Source organism: Hylobates moloch, unplaced genomic scaffold (genome assembly GCF_009828535.3).
Source record: "Hylobates moloch isolate HMO894 unplaced genomic scaffold, HMol_V3 SCAFFOLD_13, whole genome shotgun sequence".
NCBI lineage: Eukaryota > Metazoa > Chordata > Mammalia > Primates > Hylobatidae > Hylobates > Hylobates moloch.
The window spans coordinates 40,356,249-40,375,445 of record NW_026652288.1 but is presented as its reverse complement, the minus strand read 5'-3'; the positions used below and the strand labels follow the sequence as shown (position 1 = coordinate 40,375,445).

Here is a 19,197-nt window from a genome sequence, read left to right as displayed (position 1 = left end):
TGTTGTTGTTGAAACGGAGTTTCTCTCTTGTCGCTCAGGCTAGAGTGCAATGGTGTGATCTCAGCTCACTGCAACCTCTGCCTTCTAGGTTTAAGTGATTCTCCTGCCTCAGCCTCCCGAGTAGCTGGGATTACAGGCACATGCCACCATACCTGGCTAATTTTTGTATGTTTAGTAGAGATTGGGGTTTCACCATTTTGGCCAGGCTGGTCTCGAACTCCTGACCTCAGGTGATCCACCTGCCTCGACCTCCCAAAGTGCTGGGATTACAGGCGTGAGCCACTGCACCCAGCCTATAATAATCCTGTTTTAACATCCTTGTTTTTCGTTTGTTTGTTTGAGACTCTGTTGCCCAGGCTGGAGTACAGTGGTACAATCAGAGCTCACTGCAGCCTCCAACTCCTGGGCTCAAGCGATCCCCCACCTCAGTCTCCAGTGTAGCTGGGACCACAGGTGTGTGCCACCACACCTAGCTAATTTTTAAATTTTTTGTAGAGACAGGGTTTTGCTGTGTTGCCCAGGCTGGTCTCCTGGGCTCAAGTGATCTTTCTGCCTCAGCTTCCCAGAGTTCTGGAATTACCAGCATGAGCCACTGTGCCCAGCCCATCTTGTTTGTTAAATCCATCACCTCTGTCATTTCTGGGTCTGTTTCTTTTAATCATTTTTTTTCCCTCATGAATATTAGTCCTATTTTTGCATGCTTGGAAATTTTTTACTTGAATTTTAAATTACTGAATGCTGGATTTTGTTATGTTACATTAAAGAATTAAGTTACTTCAGTCCATTTTGATCCTTTTGAGGCTTGCTTTTAAGTTTTTGTTAGTGTAGGTCAAGAGCAGCATTTTGGTCTACGGCTAATTTAGTCCCATTCCTGGAGCTACATTAACATATTATTTTCACCCCAAATTCATAGTTTACAGTAGGGTTCACTATTGATATTGATATTGTGGGTTTTGACAAATATATAATGGCATATATTCACCATTATATTATCTTACAAAATGGTTTCACTGCCCTAAAAATCCTCTTTGCTCTGCCTATTTATCCCTCCCTCCCTGCTACCCCCTGGAAACCACTGATCTTTTTACTGTCTCCAAAATGTTGCCTTTGCCAGAATGCCATTTAGTTAGAATCTGGAAGGCTATATACCATGTAGCCTTTTCAGAGTGGCTTCATTCACTTCATAATATGCATTTAAATTCCTCCTAACCCATTTTTGCTTATCTGTTCCTACATTCTGTTGTATTTTGTGTCAGTCACATACGTTTTAATGATTCATTTTCATTCCTCTGTTAGCTTTTTAGTTATGGGTTTGCATTTTTTGTGTGATTGCCCTAGGATTACAGTATGGATCTTCAACTTATCAGGATTTTCTTAAGGTTAATATTAAATTAGTTATGGTAGATATATCAATCTTGCCACATTATAGTTGCATTTATTAATACCTGTCTTTTACTTTTTTGTTTGCCATGTATATGATATTTATGTTTGTAATAAATGGTATTAGAAGGGTCTATAGTCCACAGGCCAAAATCCAGCCTGTTTCCTATTTTGTACAGATTGTGAGCTAAGAATTGTCTTTGCATTTGAAATGTTTGAAAATATTTACAAGAAAAAATATTCGTGACACACTAAAACTTCATGAAATTTAAATGTTAGTGTCCATAACTAAGTTTTATTGAAACACATCTTTGTTCATTTATTTACATATTATCTATGGTTGCTTTCATGCTAAAATAGCAGAAGACATTCCCTGACTGCTGCTTGCAACAGTCCTATCTCATAAAGAAGAAAGGAAATGAATATTTATACTCTTACAATTTTTCTTATTTTCTTCATACCTTCCTAAAGACCTTAGTGTTATTTTTACCTTAAGCCTGAAGAATTTCCTTTAGGCCCCACCACCCCCCCCCCACCCCCCCCACCCCCCCCCCGCTCCAGAGATGGAGATCTCACTTTGTTGCCCAGGCTGATCTCCAACTCCTGGCTTCAAGCAGTCTTCCTGCCTCAGCCCCACAAAGTGCCCAGATTACAGAAGTAGGCCACCACACCCAGCCTATTAGCATTTTTGATGGTGCAGTCCTGCTGGTGATGAATTCTCTAGGTTTTATCTGAAAATATCTTTATGTTGCCTTCATTTTGAATATATAGTTTTGCTGCATGTAGAATTCTTGGCTGTGTAGCAGTTTAATTAGGATTTGGCTAAGTGTGGTTTTCTTTGGTGTTTATCCTTTTAGAGTTCATTAAACTCTTTGAATATGTAAATTAAAAGTTCTTGCCAAGTTTGGAGTTAGGCCATTATTTCCATAAAATTTATTTATGCCCTTTCTTTTTCTCTCTCCATTCTGGGACTCTAATTATATCCATGTTGGATTTTTGAATATGACCTACGGATCTTCGTGAGTCTGTTCATTTTTCATGATTCTTTTTTCTTTCTGTTCAGATTACTTACTTTCTCTTGACTGATTTACATGGATACTGATTCTCTATTTCTGTGCTTCTATCGAGCTTATCTAGTTAATTTTTTATTTCAGTTATTTCTTTGAATACATTTAGAAAAGCTACTTTGAAGCCTTTTTTTTTTTTTTTTTTTTGGCAAAATCCAACATCAGCGCCCACTAGAAGTTAGTTTCTGTGATTGTCTTTTTGTGACTACAGGTCTTATTCCCCCTACTCCTTTTTGTTTTGTTTTGTTTGCATGTTTATTAATTTTTGCTAGAAAACTGGACATCATAAATAGTATTGTAATCTGAATTCTGTTATGTCTGTTATGTTCTTCTGAGAATTATTATTATTTTTAGTAGGCAATTAGCTTGCTTGTAATCAGACATCAAACTTTGTCTTCCTGCTCAGTGTAAAGCAGCTGATATATCCTCTTAGTTCTTCAAGCTTCTAGCTGCTGCCTTTTACCCTAACCTCCTGAAAGCAGATAGGTTCTCTCTTGTGTTCATCTACTTTTCTCTCAATCAAGGAATTGGTGAGTGTTTAGATTTGGGGGCTTACGTCCTGCATTTCTCTTTTTCAAGTTTTACCCTCTACACTTCCTGCTGCTTTGTCAGTCCAAGCCCTGACACCTTAATCCCGTAAGCCTTAAGTTTTATTCTTCTTGGGGTGTAAGCAGGTTGTGGAATACCATCAGTCAAGAAGCAGAAGCCTTAGAATCTTACTAGGTGCACTTTTATTTTTCAAGATTCTTTTCTGTTGTATTTCTGCCTGCTTTTTGCTAAGCCCTCTGTGATCTCTCCAACACATGCATATTTTATCAGCCAGGAGTTTGGCTGAGTTTATGCTCAGATTTTCATTTTTATCCTTTCTGTAGTTCCCTCACTTCCAGAATTAACCTAAATTTCCAGCTCTCGCTTTTTTTTTTTTTTTTGTGACACAGTCTCTCTCTGTCGCCCAGACTGGAGTGCAGTGGCACAATCTCAGCTCACTACAACCTCTCCCGGGTTCAAGCAATTGTACTGCCTCAGCCTCCCAAGTAGCTAGGATTACAGGTGCCCACCACCACACCCAGCTAATGTTTGTATTTTTTGTAGAGACAGGCTTTTGCCATGTTAGCTAGGCTGGTTTCGAACTCCTGACCTCAGATGAGCCACCACGCCCAGCCTCAAGCTCTCATTTCTGTCCTCCCATCACCTTTGAGGAAGTAAGTGGTGGTTTTATGCCATGAGAACTGTGGGGTTTCAGGTACCGTGATGCAAAAAAAGCCACAAAATTAGCAGTTCTTGTAGATTGCAGTTGCTATCCTTCAAGGATAAGCTCTTTTCCAATTTCCGCCTGCTTTGGTTGCTTTCCAGTGCTATTAGTTGTTTATTGTATGGCATGTGCACATTTTATAATTATTATCTGAGGGAATGTTTCCCTGTTTTACTCTGTTATTGCTGCATGCTGAAAAATCTCACCATGCACATACAATTTTCTTCATATAACATACTCATGTTAAATGGGGAAACATTTTCCTCCCTAGTGAAGCCTGAGAAATTGTTCTACCTTTGTGATACATGCTGTATCTTGTACATACTTCTTTGTTGTACCTGTGACACCTTCTTGCAGGTTTGTGTTTACTTACATTTTCTTGCAAGTATGTGTTACATGCCTCTGGTAACTTCTGAGCAGAAACAGTGTTTGTCTTGGCACTTCCATAAATAAATACAGTTTTTGGCATTAAGTGGCTTCACAGTAAATATTCTCAGAATGTGTTATTTAAAAATAACTGATGGGTATTTTTACCTTGATTTTTGTTTTCCCTACAATATAAATCATAAAACAGGGAAAACTGTAGTCTTTCCATATTAGGATTCGTATGACTGCCACAAGGAAGCAGGATCAAAAGTAGTTCCCAATATCTGGTCCACCTGTTCTTTTTCTTTTTTTTTTTTTTTTTGACAGAGTCCTGCTCTGTCACCCAGGCTGGAGTGCAGTGGCATGATCTGGGCTCACTGCATCCTCCGCCTCCTGGTTTCAAGCTATTCTCCTGCCTCAGCCTCCCATGTAACTGGGATTACAGGCACGCACCACTATGCCCAGCTAATTTTTTGTATTTTTTGTAGACATGGGGTTTCACCATCTTGGCCAGGGTGGTTTTTAACTCCTGACCTCAAGTGATCCACCCACCTCGGCCTCCCAAAGTGCTGGGATTACAGGCATGAGCCACCGCACCTGGCCAAGTCCACCTGTTCTGATTACAGTTCCATCCATTCTAGGGATCAGTGTCTTTCAATGATGTGACTGTGGACTTCACTCAGGAGGAGTGGCAGCACCTGGATCATGCTCAGAAGACTCTATATATGGATGTGATGTTGGAAAACTATTGCCACCTCATCTCTGTGGGTAAGAAAAATCCTCTTTGAAACTTTAGTAGCATGCACTTCCTCTCACAGTGCCTAAGTGTGTATTATCTTGAATTTCAGGAATAAGAGGTGATGAATTCCTTTTGGTTAGCAGAATGAATGATTGTGTCTTCACTTGCCCAGTGCAAGGTGCTACCTATATTGTTACACAAATGGGTGTCTTAATTTGCAGTACTGACCATGCCCCCTTCCTGATTTTTCAATGGTATTATAGCCCAATCAACTTAAGTCTTTTTTTCCCTATTCAGGGTGTCACATAACCAAACCTGATGTGATCCTCAAGTTGGAACGAGGAGAAGAGCCATGGACATCATTTGCAGGTCATACCTGCTTGGGTGAGTTTCTGGCTCCTAGGCAGACACAGTCTAGCAGAATGTAAATTTAAAGGGGTCAGGTGGTGGGTGATACCTTTGAAATGTTTCAGAAATATCTTTTTTTAAAGGTTCTTAACCTCTGAAAACCTTCATGCCTATAAAACTCAAAACCAGACTTTTATGCTAGGTATGGTGGCTCATGCCAATAATCTGACACTTTGGGAGGCCAAGGTGAGAGGATCACTTGAGGCCATGAGTTCAAAGCCAGCCTGGACAGCATAGCAAGACCCCATCACTACAAAAAGATAAAAATAAAAAATTAGCCAAGGTTGGGTGTGGTGGCTGACACCTTTCATCCCAGCACTTTGGGAGGCCAAGATGGGCAGATCCCTTGAGCCAGGAGTTTGCAACCAGCCTGGGAATCATGGCAAAACCGCATCTTCACAAAAAAAAAATACAAGAGTTAGCTGGGCATGGTGGTGTGCACCTTTAGTCCCAGCTACTCAGGAAGCTAAGGTGGGAGGATCACTTGAGCCCAGGAGGTCAAGTCTGTGGTCAGCCGTGATTGTACCGCTCCAACCTGGGAGACAGAGCAAGAGCCTGTCTCAAAACAAACAAAAAAAGCCAGGACTGATGGCATACACCTGTGGTTCCAGCTACTCAGAAGGGTGAGGTAGGAGAATCACTTGAGCCCAAGGATTCAAGGTTACAGTGAGCTAGGATTATACCACTACACACCAGCCTGGGCTACAGAGCCAAGTCTCTGTCTCAAAAACAAAAACAGAACCAGACTTTTAAATATCACTCTCTCCGGCTGGGCACGGTGGCTCACACCTGTAATCCTAGCACTTCGGGAGGCTGAGGCGGGCAGATCACCTGAGGTCAGGAGTTTGAAACCAACCTGGCCAACATAATGAAACCCTGTCTCTACTAAAAATACAAAAATTAGGCCGGGCGCGGTGGCTTATGCCTGTAATCCCAGCACTTTGGGAGGCCGAGGCGGGCGGATCACGAGGTCAGGAGATCGAGACCATCCTGGCTAACACGGTGAAACCCCGTCTCTACTAAAGATACAAAAAATTAGCCGGGCGAGGTGGCAGGCACCTGTAGTCCCAGCTACAAGGGAGGTTGAGGCAGGAGAATGGCGTGAACCCCGGGGGGCGGAGCCTGCAATGAGCCGAGATCGCGCCACTGCACTCCAGCCTGGGTGAAAGAGCGAGACTCCGTCTCAAAAAAAAAAAAAAAAAAAAAAATACAAAAATTAGCTGGGTGTGGTGGCACGTGCCTGTAATCCCAGCGACTCAGGAGGCTGAGGCCAGAGAATCGCTTAAACCCAGTAGGCGGAGGTTCCAGTGAGCCAAGATCGTGCCACTGCACTCCAGCCTGGGCAATAAAGCAAGACTTCATTTCAAAAAAAATAATACATATATATATCACTCTCCCCAAATACATTATTTCCTAGTTTGCTTCATATTATCAAAAACAACTGCCACTCTGAATGTACCATAAGCCATCTTTCTTTTAGATCTTTTTTATTAGCTCGTGTATCTTTTTCCAGCCTTCTCAGTCCTTATCTTGCCATTGTGATAAGTTTCGTCAGGAAAGGTTTATTTATTTATTTATTTATTGGTTGTTTTTTGTTTTTGTTTTTGAGATGGAGTCTTACTCTGTCGCCCAGGCTGGAGTGCAGTGACCTCATCTCGGCTCACTGCAACCTCTGCCTCCCAGGTTCAAGCGATTCTCCTGCCTCAGCCTCCTAAGTAGCTGGGATTACAGATGTGCACCAACAGGCCTGGCTAACTTTTTTGTATTTTTAGTAGAGATGGGGTTTCACCATGTTGGCCAGGCTGGTCTCAAACTCCTGACTTTGTGATCTGCCTACTTCGGCCTCCCAAAGTGCTGGGATTACAGGCTTGAGCCACTGCACCTGGCACCATTGTAATAGATTTCTTTCAGGCTTTCTTCAGCCTGTCTTTAAAAAGAGAAAATTTATTGGTTAGCGGTCCTCTCCTTACTTACTTAACATTTCCTTTCCTTCATACCACCTCGGCTTTGTGTTCTGTGCTAAGCTCCCCTTCTCACTACAAATTTAGCTATTAATTTTAGAACTCACTTAACACAATCCAGGTTGATAAAGTCAGAGTTGCCATTTTCTTCCATTAAACCTTTGTGGTTCATTTTACATGGCTTTTCATCATTCCTGCAATCAATCTTTCGTTTAAGTGAAATAACACTAATTCTTATCCTAATTCCTTGAATGCTTATTTACAACTTGGCCTGTTTTCTTCACCACTGTGGCCATATCACCTGAAAAATGCTTGACATATAAGAGTCCCAACAGATTTTATTTTTTTAAATAAATGTTTATTGTTTCACTGAACACTTGGTCTCATTTCTCTCGTATGCCCTCACATGATCTACCTTTCAATTATAATGATTCCATCCATTCTCAGACTGATGCTGTTTATTTTATGTAGATGGCACTGATGTCAACATACAAAGCACATTTCTCCTACCTTCAGTTCATCAGGCGTGCTACAGTCTATCATCTCACCTATTTTCTGACAATGTGTCAGAAATGAAAATCACTAGCTTTCTCAGCTCTTAAATTTTTTCCCACCATTTATTTATTTATTTATTTATTATTTTTGAGACGGAGTCCTGCTCTGTCACCCAGGCTGGAGTGCAGTGGTGCAATCTCGGCTCACTGCAAACTCCACCTCCTGGGTTCAAGTGATTCTCCTGCCTCAGCCTCCAGAGTAGCTGGGATTACAGGTCCCTACCACCATGTCCGGCTCATTTTTGTATTTTTAGTAGAGATGGGGTTTCGCCATGTTGGCCAGGCTGGTCTCGAACTCCTGACCTCAGGTGATCCACCTGCCTCGGCCTCCCAAAGTGCTCAGATGACAGGCATGAGCCACCGTGCCTGGCCTCCCATTATTTAACTCAAAATATTATTATTATTATTATTTGAGATGGAGTTTCGCTCTTGTTGCCCAGGCTGTAGTGCAATGGCACGATCTCGAGTCACTGCAACCTCTGGCTCCCCGGTTCAAGCAATTCTTCTGCCTCAGCCTCCTGGTTAGCTGGGATTACAGGCATGAGCCACCACACCCGGCTAATTTTGTACTTTTAGTAGAGATGGGGCTTCTCCATGTTGGTCAGGCTGGTCTTGAACTCCTGGCCTCAGGTGATATGCCCACATCAGCCTCCCAAAGTGCTGGGATTACAGGCCTGAGCCATCACGCCCAATCCCTTCAAATTTATTTTGTTTCTACTACAAAGTCAACTTGATTTTTCTGTCTCTCATCATTTCTTATGGATCTCTTCACAATTTGTAATATGGTTATCAGCTTGTGTAATATATTGACATCCTCCCATATTCTCATTTCTCACTGACATCATACAAAATGACAACTATCTTATTTCATGTATTTATTACTGGAATTACCATTCGTCTTTGTGGTAAGTTTTGTCTGGATTCATTCAATGTATATTGTTACTTTCCTCACAAAATATACCATCAGTTTTTCCCTATTTTTTATCATTTATTCTATGAAATTGAAATTTCTCTTCTTTCAGGAACTGTCACAATAAACCCTCATCTGGTCTTTTCAACTTTCTCTTGGAGAAAATTCTTGATAATTTCCACTTGATCTAGTCTCCTAATTGTTGTTCATGAATGTAGGGTTTGTCATCACATAGATACTTTTCATTGTGTTGTGTTCTCCCTTTATACTATATCTTTTAAGTCTCAAGATTTCTCTGTGAATTCTTCCTTGATTACTGCACATCATATCTACCTTCCTTTTTTCTGAATTCCTGTGCTAACTACTGACTGTAACACAAACATGCACAACTCTTGAATACAGTCATATAATCTCATTCCTAATTATTTATGCTTAAGGATTTTTAAGGATGCTTAAGGATTCTTTCCCTCAAAAATAAGATCCCTTTTAAATCTTCATTTCTTTGAAGGAATCAAGCATTCTTAAGGATTCTTTTCCTCAAAGATAAGATCCCTTTTGAACCTTCATTACTGTGGTATTATTTAACATGTTAGGTATTCAGTAGTTACTGTGTTAATTGCTTATGGAGCTATGTAAGGGAGATATCTTTTCATCCATTCAGAAAGCATATACTAGTAAGTTCCTTTTAGATGTACCTACTTATGCTGTGTCCCTATAGATTGTGCTTGAAGTGGTTGCATTCTGCCTGACACCACCTAACTATGATTATGCAGTGATCATGTAAAAAATTTTTTTTTAAGATGGAGTCTCGTTCTGTCGTCCAGGCTGGAGTGCAGTGGCGTGATCTCGGCTCACTGTAAACTCTGCCTTCCGGGTTCAAGTAATGCTCCTGACTCAGCCTCTAGAGTAGCTGGGACTACAGGCACATGCCACCATGCCCGGCCACCATTTTTTGTATTTTTAGTAGGGACAGTTTCACCATGTTAGCCAGGCTGGTCTGGAACTCCTGACCTCAGGTGATCCGCCCGCTTCGGCTTGCCAAAGTGCTGGGATTACAGGCATGAGCAACCGTGTCTAGCCCAAAAGAGTTTAAAGATCACCAATAAAGTATTTATTTCTATGAAAAAGGGTCACTATCAAGTCTGCATTTTTCATGAAATATTTATGTCAAAGTGTAAGGTTGTTAAAAGATTTGTTAACAAAGTTTTCCTAGGCAATAATTATATTGAAAATTTTAAAGAAATAGAGCTTAAAATGGTAGGGGAAATATATGAAGGTTTTATGAGATCGTGGAATGGTATGATTTCTTTGAAGATTCTTTAAAGATAAATAGAAATAAACCTGGAAGGCAAGCTAATTAATTAAAAGAATGTGTGCACAAGTGTGTTATTAGGAATAAGTAAGGTATATATAGGGCAGTAAGTATTAGGCCTGACTGAGGCAAAAACTACCTGTTATAAACAGGTGAGATCTGTCAGGTAGGTGGACAACCCTGAAAACTTGTGAGAATATAAAAAATGAATCTAGACAATATAGTTTTGTTTACAGGAGAAATTCCTTGTATATGTTGGAGTTCTTGGACTCAATGAAGAAATAGATTTTTGAGCATAGCTTCAACATTGCTTCATCAGATATAGATGATTGCAAGGTAAGTAAAGTTAGAAATAGCTATACTTTTATAAGAGAAATGAAGGTTAAAGTTACTCTATGATCTAGGACCAGATTGTTCAATCTACCATATGAAATTGGTATTCTGATCTACCATATGAAAAACTGGAATAAAGGAATGTTACTGCATTGGGGAAGGATATAAGCCAGTCTTAAACCTGAAAAAGTGAGTCAGTAACTGAAAAGAGGACTAGTAATGAGAGCTTTGTTATTGAACAATTCCGAAAGAAGTGATTTAGCAGCAGTCTGAACACAGCAATTGAATATATTCTGATCTTTTTTAAAGTTGCTATTGGAAGTATTTTCCTAATTTTCCCTTCATAAGACAAAATAATTCATAACTATGTAGAGGATTACAGCATAGACTGTAGGATTTTTTTTTTAATACTAGAAAATGAATTGATAATTTAAAAGCTAAATTAATCAATGATGACTACATATAAAGAGGAGGTGGGTTGAACAGCTGGAAATGTTTTTACCACAGTCATCTAGGGATGTGTGTATAAAAGTATTGGTGATCAGCCGGGCACAGTGGCTCATACCTGTAATCCCAGCATTTTGGGAGGCCAAGGTGGGCAGATCATGAGGTCAGGAGTTCAAGACCAACCTGGCCAGCGTGGTGAAACCCTGTCTCTACTAAAAATACAAAAAATTAGCTAGGCGTGGTGGCACGTGCCTGTAATCCCAGCTACTCAGGAGGCTGAGGCAGGAGAATTGCTTAAACCCAGGAGGTGGAGGTTGCAGTGAGCCGAGATCATGCATTGCACTCCAGCCTGGGTGACAAAGCGAGACTTTGTCTCCAAAAAAAAAAATTAAAAGTGATATGTGTCCTCCAGAAGTAATCTTTCCTCTAGTATTTTTGCTAAACAAAGATTTCTACTAATTTTTCTTGTCCATCCTACTTACATTTTAATGCTTTTGATAGGTTCACTTCATTTTTTCTGAACACTTATCTAACCATCAACCCCCTTCTACCATTCTTTGACTTCTTGGTTGGTTTCACTTTCTCTAAGAAGTTCTAGTGCAAAATGCAAAAGGTATTAATGTTTATTGTTTCCATCTTCATCCTTTTCCACTCTGAAGCAGTTTTTGTTTAGGTTCCCCTCCCTGCACCCCTGCCAGGCCAGTGGTCATTTGTCCTGAGTCTCTTTTTGCGCCATATGCTAGACCCTAGTAAAATTCCTTTGCATAGCAAGTGTGTGAAGATTCACAAATTGTTATCAATTATATTCTTTTCTAGAAGAAAACTGGAAAGCTGAAGACTTTTTAGTGAAATTCAAGGAACACCAAGAGAAGTATTCTAGATCAGTTGTAAGCATCAACCACAAAAAACTGGTGAAGGAGAAGAGTAAAATATATGAAAAGACATTTACTCTAGGCAAAAACCCTATGAATTCAAAAAATCTACCTCCTGAATATGATACTCATGGAAGGATTTTGAAAAATGTTTCAGAATTAATCATCAGTAATCTAAATCCTGCAAGAAAGAGACTTAGTGAGTATAATGGATATGGGAAATCACTCCTGAGTACTAAACAAGAGACTACTCATCCTGAAGTCAAATCCCATAATCAAACTGGCGGAGCTTTCAGTCATAATGAAGTTCTTATGCAGTATCAGAAAACGGAAACTCCAGCACAGTCATTTGGATATAATGACTGTGAGAAATCATTCCTTAAAGGGGGAGGCCTGATTACACATAGTAGAACTTACAGAGGAGAAAACCCATCTGTATATAATAAAAAAAGAAGAGCAACCAATATTGAAAAAAAACATACATGCACTGAATGTGGGAAATCTTTCTGCAGGAAATCAGTATTGATTCTGCATCAGGGAATTCACTCAGAAGAAAAACCCTATCAATGTCATCAATGTGGAAATGCATTTAGAAGGAAATCATATCTCATTGATCATCAGAGAACTCACACAGGAGAGAAACCCTTTCTTTGCAATGAATGTGGTAAGTCCTTCCGCCTAAAGACAGCACTCACTGATCATCAGAGAACACACACAGGGGAGAAATCATATGAATGTCTGCAATGTAGGAATGCCTTCAGATTGAAGTCACACCTCATTCGTCATCAGCGAACTCACACGGGAGAGAAACCATATGAGTGTAATGACTGTGGGAAGTCCTTCCGCCAGAAGACAACACTGTCTCTACATCAGAGAATCCATACAGGTGAGAAACCCTATATTTGTAAAGAATGTGGGAAGTCCTTTCACCAGAAGGCAAATCTTACTGTACATCAGAGAACTCATACAGGGGAAAAGCCCTATATTTGTAATGAATGTGGGAAATCCTTCTCCCAGAAGACAACCCTTGCTCTTCATGAAAAAACTCATAATGAGGAGAAACCCTATATTTGTAGTGAATGTGGAAAGTCCTTCCGCCAGAAGACAACCCTTGTGGCACATCAGAGAACACATACAGGGGAGAAATCTTATGAATGTCCTCACTGTGGGAAGGCCTTTAGAATGAAGTCATACCTCATCGATCATCACCGAACTCACACAGGAGAGAAACCATATGAATGTAATGAATGTGGTAAATCATTCAGTCAAAAGACAAATCTCAATCTACATCAGAGAATTCATACGGGGGAGAAACCCTATATTTGTAATGAATGTGGGAAGTCCTTTCGCCAGAAAGCAACCCTCACTGTACATCAGAAAATACATACTGGCCAGAAATCCTATGAATGTCCTCAGTGTGGGAAAGCCTTTAGCAGGAAGTCATATCTCATTCATCATCAAAGAACTCATACGGGAGAGAAACCATATAAATGTAGTGAATGTGGAAAGTGCTTCCGCCAGAAGACAAATCTTATTGTACATCAGAGAACTCACACAGGTGAGAAACCCTATGTTTGTAATGAGTGTGGTAAGTCTTTCAGTTATAAGAGAAACCTCATCGTCCATCAAAGAACTCACAAGGGAGAAAACATTGAAATGCAGTAAATGATGTGGTTTCTTATATGAATTCTTTACAAGCTATTGTAAACGTTTAGTTTTAAAAAGAAAAGCATGCTGAAACATGTTAATGTAATTTTAAATCACAAGTCTAATAATTATTAAAGTACCATACTGAATAACTGTCTACTGTTTACTAGCATATAAAATGAGTATGATCATTATTATTGAACTCTATCAGCTATGAAGCTAAATTTTAAAGTCTTCAACTGCTCTTCCTACTGACTCAAATAGTTTATTTTTTAAAAATACTTATATAATACATGCAGAGACAAGATACACAATGATTATAAGCATTAATCTCCATAAGAGAAAATATTTATGAACTATCTTTCTCATTGCACTCTGTAATAAAAAGCAGTTAGTTGTTACTTACCTAAGAGTTACCACTTCCGTAGCCTATAACATCAAAATGTAGTTTTTGCATGTTTTCAATTTTATAAATACATATTTTATCAGACATGAATTATTTTGTGTCTTGCTTATTTCACTCAATGTTTTTAAGATCTGTACATTATTGCATGTGGCAGTAGTGTATTTTCATTTTGCATACTATTCCATTTTAAGAATATATTGCTATTTATCCTATTGATGGATATTTGTATTTTTTATACTTTTGTGTAATAATAAAAATACTGCTGTAAATATTCTTGTTTATGTCATGTGTGTGTTTGCGTGTATGTATTTCTGTTGAATTTATACCTGGGACTGGAATTATTCATTCCAAGAGTATATATGAGTTTTTTTTGGTCATTCAGACTGGAGAATTTCTACTAAAAAGAAACCTTGCGGCTTTATAATTGTGAGAAGGCTACTAATAAATCATGGACATGTGAATGCAGTATATGTAGAAGGCCTTTAGCTGTCTCTCAATGCTTAAATGCAAAATAAGCAAATTCATACTGGAGGGAAATCTTGTAGTTGTCATGATTTTAGGGGTACTTTAGCCATAGCTTATTACACCTTATTTAATATCAAGGAATTAGAATTCATGCAAGAGAAAAGGACATTGAGAAGGGAAATAGGTGAGGAAAATTTGAGAGTACCAGAGTCTTTTTTTTTTTTTTTTTTTTGAGATGGAGTCTCGCTCTGTTGCCCAGGCTGGAGTGCAGTGGAGCGATCTCGGCTCACTGCAACCTCTGCTTCCTGGGTTCAAGCGCTTCTCCTGCCTCAGCCTTCTGAGTAGTTGGGATTACAGGTGCGTGCCACCACGCCCAGCTAATTTTTGCATTTTTAGTAGAGACGGGGTTTCACCACGTTGGTCAGACTGGTCTCGAACTCCTCACTTCATGATCCGCCTGCCTCGGCCTCCCAAAGTGCTGGGATTACAGGGTGACCCACCACGCCTGGCTACAACATAAGCCTTTTATGCCGTAATCTATGTCATAGGAAATGTAAGTCTCTGAAAATCCCAAATAAATGACTAGAGCGATTTTGATGTTTGAGAATTGGAAATCTGCAAAGACAGTGACTTCCACGGTATCCTTTTGGCGAGAAGAGTAAGCTCAGTGGCAACTTGAACAGCGTTATTGCAGGTCCTTATTGGGAAGGATTACTTACAACCAATATTTACTACATATGTGAAGTAATAAAATTCAGTAGAAATTGGAATTTATTAATTTACTTATTATTTTGAAACGGAGTCTCTATTGCCCAGGCTGGAGTGCAATGGCATGGTCTCAACTCACTGTAACCTCTGCCTCCTGGGTTCAAACGATTCTCCTACCTCAGCCTCCCAAGTAGCTGGTACTACAGGCACGTGCCACCACACACAGCTAATTTTTGTATTTTTAGTAGAGACAGGGTTTCACTATGTTGGCCACGCTGGTCTTGAACTCCTGACCTTGTGATCCATCCGCCTTGGCCTCCCAAAGTGCTGGGATTAGAGGCGTGAGCCACCGTGCCCAGCCTGAAAATTATTTTTTAAAAGATTTAGAACTGTAAACCATATCTGCATAAACAGAAAGATGGTTCAGGGTTCAAATATTTGACATTAAATATATTAAACAGACCCTCTAGCCTGTTAGAAAGGGACAGCCATTGCCAATCAGTGGTAAATGGAGCCATTCTTGTCAATTCTTATTTTTCTGATAATTTCATAGCAAAAAATGAACAGGGCAATGAGACAAAAGCATAAAAATTTAGACTTGATAGTAGCATACAGAAAACACACATGTATGTATGTGTGTATATATGTAAAATGCCTTGTCTATAACGACTAGACAGGTGTCATTAAATTTAGCCTTAATAATCTATATATGCATATTTTTTAAAGAATATACATTTAAAAAAATATACATTTTTAAAGAATATAAAGAATTAATAGGTTTAATAAACCTATTAAAGTAACTAAAACAGGTAATTATAGGACTTATAATCAGAACTGTGAGAACCCAAGGATTTTGTCATTGTGAATTTATAGGGGAGTTACATACTAGTATATGCTAACAATGGTGACTAACAGAAGAATTGTACTCATGACCAAAGATGGAAGCCTACCTTGTTTTTCTAGGTGGAGAGGATGGCCTAACTGGATGTTTGTCCTAGCATCAACCCACGAAAGATTTGGGGAACATGTGAGTCACATTCTCTGGGACATTCTACTCCCCTTTGATTTTGTATTTCCAGACATTTCAATGGCTACCACAAAAAATAAAAAGTATCTGTGGCATCACTACATGTGCTGCCCTGTCTCCTGATTTACTGATTATTATGAAATAGCCATGTACTGTTTCAGTAGAACATTGTATCCAATGTCCACTTTATTTTCAAACATACTACATATATTCATGTTAGCTCTTGAATATGAAGAACTAGAAAGTATCAGGTATTAACGGGCAGTTTTATAAATGGCCAAACTTTGAAACTTTTGAGGCCAGGCGTGGTGGCTCACACCTGTAATCCCAGCACTTTGGGCTGCCAAGGTGGGTGGATCACCTAAGGCCAAGAGTTTGAGACCAGCCTGGCCAACATAGTGAAACCCCCCCCTCTACTAAAAATACAAAAATTAGCCAGGTGTGGTGGCGCATTCCTGTAATCCCAGCTACTTGGGGGCCTAAGGCAGGAGAATCACTTGAACCCAGTAGGTGGAGGTTGCAGTGAGCCAAGATGATGCCATTGCACTCCTGCCTGGCCAAGAGAGTGAGACTCCGTCTCAAAAAGAAAATACAATCAAGAACCCAGAGATTATTTAAGCATGTTTTATTATCTAAGAAAACTTCCAGTATAGGATATATAAACAATTCACAGAAGTATTTGTATAATAATTATTGGGCATCTTTCCATAATCATGCTCATAACTTTCAGTTTTAACAGGTTCTTTGTATGAAAAACTGATTAGTTTCTTATGAAACTGTCTATGGCTGTATCATATGGCAATTCTGTATTACTTTTTTTTTTGTTTGAGACAGTTTCACTCTTATTGCCCAGGCTGGAGTACAATGGCGCTATTTCATCTCACCACAACCTCTGCCTCTTGGGTTCAAGCGATTCTCCCACCTCAGTCTCCCGAGTAGCTGGGATTACAGCCATGTGTCCCCATGCCTGGCTAATTTTGTATTTAATTTAGTAGAGACAGGGTTTCTCCATGTTGGTCAGGCTTGTCTCGAACACCTGACGTCAGGTGATCCGCCCACCTCGGCCTCCCAAAGTGCTGGGATCTCGGCTCACTGCAATGTCCACCTGCCTGGTTCAAACAATTCTCCTACTTCAGCCTCCCGAGTAGCTGGGATTACAGGTTCACACCACCATGCCTGCTAACTATTGTATTACAGGCGTGAGTCACCATGCCCTGCTTTATTTAAATTTTTTTTAACAATAATCATTCTGTTTTCCACAGTGGCTTCACTATTTTACATTCCCAATGGCAATGCAAAAAGGTGCAGATTTTTCAGGCCAGGTGTGGTGGCTCATGCCTGTAATCCCAGCACTTTTGGAGGCTGAGGTGGTTGATCAATTGAGGTCAGAAGTTCAAGACCAGTCTGGCCAACATGGCAAAACCCCATCTCTACTAAAAATACAATACTTAGCAGGCATGGTGGTGCGAACCTGTAATCCCAGCTACTCGGGAGGCTGAAGTAGGAGAATTGTTTGAACCAGGCAGGTGGACATTGCAGTGAGCCGAGATCGCGCCACTGCACTCCAGCCTGGGCAAAAAAGTGAGACTTCATCTAAAAAAAAAAAAAAAAAATTAGCTGAGCTTGGTGATGGGGTCCTGTAATCCCAGCTACTTGGGAGGCTGAGGCAGGGGAATAGCTTAAACCCGGGAGGCAGAGGTTGCAGTGAGCCGTGATTGTGCCACAGCACTCCAGCCTAAGTGACAAGAGTAAGACTCCGTCTCAAAAAAAAAAAAAAGTTCACATTTCTCCATATTCTTTCCATCACTTACTTTCCTTTAAATTTTTTTTTGAATTATAGCCTTTTTTGTGGGTGTCAAGTATCTCATTGAGATTTTGATTGGCATTTCTGTAATGATTAATAATGTAGGTTTCTTTCATTCTTGAACATATTTTGCTGAAAATAGGATTTGGGATTGAGAGTTCTTCCTTTCAGCACTTGAAAAATGTCACTTCTTTCTGGTCTTCATGGTTTCTCATAAGAAATCTGCTATTTTAATTTTTTTCCTCTAAAAATATGGTATTTCTCTCTTCCTACTTTCAATATTTTTATTTTTTGTCTTTAATTTAATTTAATTTTATCTTATTTTTGAGATGGAGTTTCACTCTTGTTGCCCAGGCTGGAGTACAATGGTGTGATCTTGGCTCACTGCAAACTCCACCTCCCAGTTTCAAGGGATTCTCCTGTCTGAGCCTCCCAAGTAGCTGGGATTACAGGCACATGCCACCACACCCGGCTAATTTTGTTATTTTTAGTAGAGGCGGGGTTTCACCCTATTGGCCAGGCTGGTCTCAAACTCCTGACCTCAGGTGATCTGCCGCCTCGGCCTCCCAAAGTGCTGGGATTACAGGTGTAGCCACTGCACCCAGCCTTGTCTTTTAATTTTCGCAAGTTGGGTACAATGTGGTGTTACGTTTTGGGGATGGGAAGAAAGTTATCTTGTTTAAATTCACTCAGCTTCTTGAATCTGTCTTTTGCCAAATTTGGTGAGTTCTCAGCAATTACTACTTTAAGTCCTTTGTAGTAGGGGAGAGGGGATGTCTTGCTCTCTCACCCAGTCTGGAGTGCAGTGGCATGATCACAGCTCACTGCAGCCGCGGCCTCCTGGATTTAAGCGATCCTCCCACCTCAGCTTCCTGAGTAGCTGGGACTACAGGAACGCACCAACAGGCCTGGCTAACTTCTGTATTTTTTATAGAGACGGTATTACCATGTTGTCCAGGCTTCCTTAAGTACTTTTTCAGCCCTGTCTTTTTTTTCTCTCCTTCCAGGATTTCAAGGGCATGAATGTTAATCTTGTGTTACATTCTCACAGTTCCTCATTCTTTTCATATTATTTTTTTCAGTGTACTATCTCTCTGTTGTTCAGATTGGGTAATTCCTATTGTTCTGTATTGCAGTTCACTGATTGCTCAGTCTCCTCTTTCCACTCTTTGTCCCTCCATTTGAGTTTAGTTTAGTTATATTTTCAATTCTATACTCTATTTGGTTATTTTATATGTCTTCTAATTTCTTGTCTGGACTAATTCTTTGTTGAGATATTGTATCTCATTTGTTTCAACTGTGTGATTGTTCAGGCATTTTTATGATGTCTGCTTTATGTACTTATCATATAATTCTGACATCATTGTCATCTTCATGCTCGTCTTTTTTCATTTGAGATTTTCCTGGTTACAATTATTGAATTTCCATTGAAATGTGCAATTTTATCTATTATGAGATTGTAGATCTTATTTAAACCTGTTTTAGCTGGCTTTTTGATACCACCCTGGCATGGGGAGGGCAAGTGTGCCATTTTGCTGT

General features: G+C 39.8%; 1 protein-coding gene across 9 annotated transcripts in view; it reads left to right on the top strand.

The window, feature by feature from the left end:
* The window catches only part of ZNF567 (zinc finger protein 567), an 84,781-nt gene that overhangs the window by 14,123 nt on the left and 51,461 nt on the right, over positions 1-19,197 (top strand). For 5 of the 9 annotated variants that reach the window (XM_032173132.2, XM_032173133.2, XM_032173131.2 and 2 more), the window contains 3 exons: positions 4,707-4,833; positions 5,102-5,188; positions 11,546-13,923. In XM_032173132.2, the coding sequence (XP_032029023.1) occupies positions 4,707-4,833; positions 5,102-5,188; positions 11,546-13,266 (1,935 nt within the window). In that variant the 3' untranslated portion in view covers positions 13,267-13,923. Of the gene's footprint in view, positions 1-2,453; positions 3,650-4,704; positions 4,834-5,101; positions 5,189-11,545; positions 13,924-15,790; positions 15,958-19,197 lie in introns of those variants that run through there. The other 4 variants (XR_009209288.1, XM_058426311.1, XM_032173134.2 and 1 more) reach the window with 4 other exon arrangements.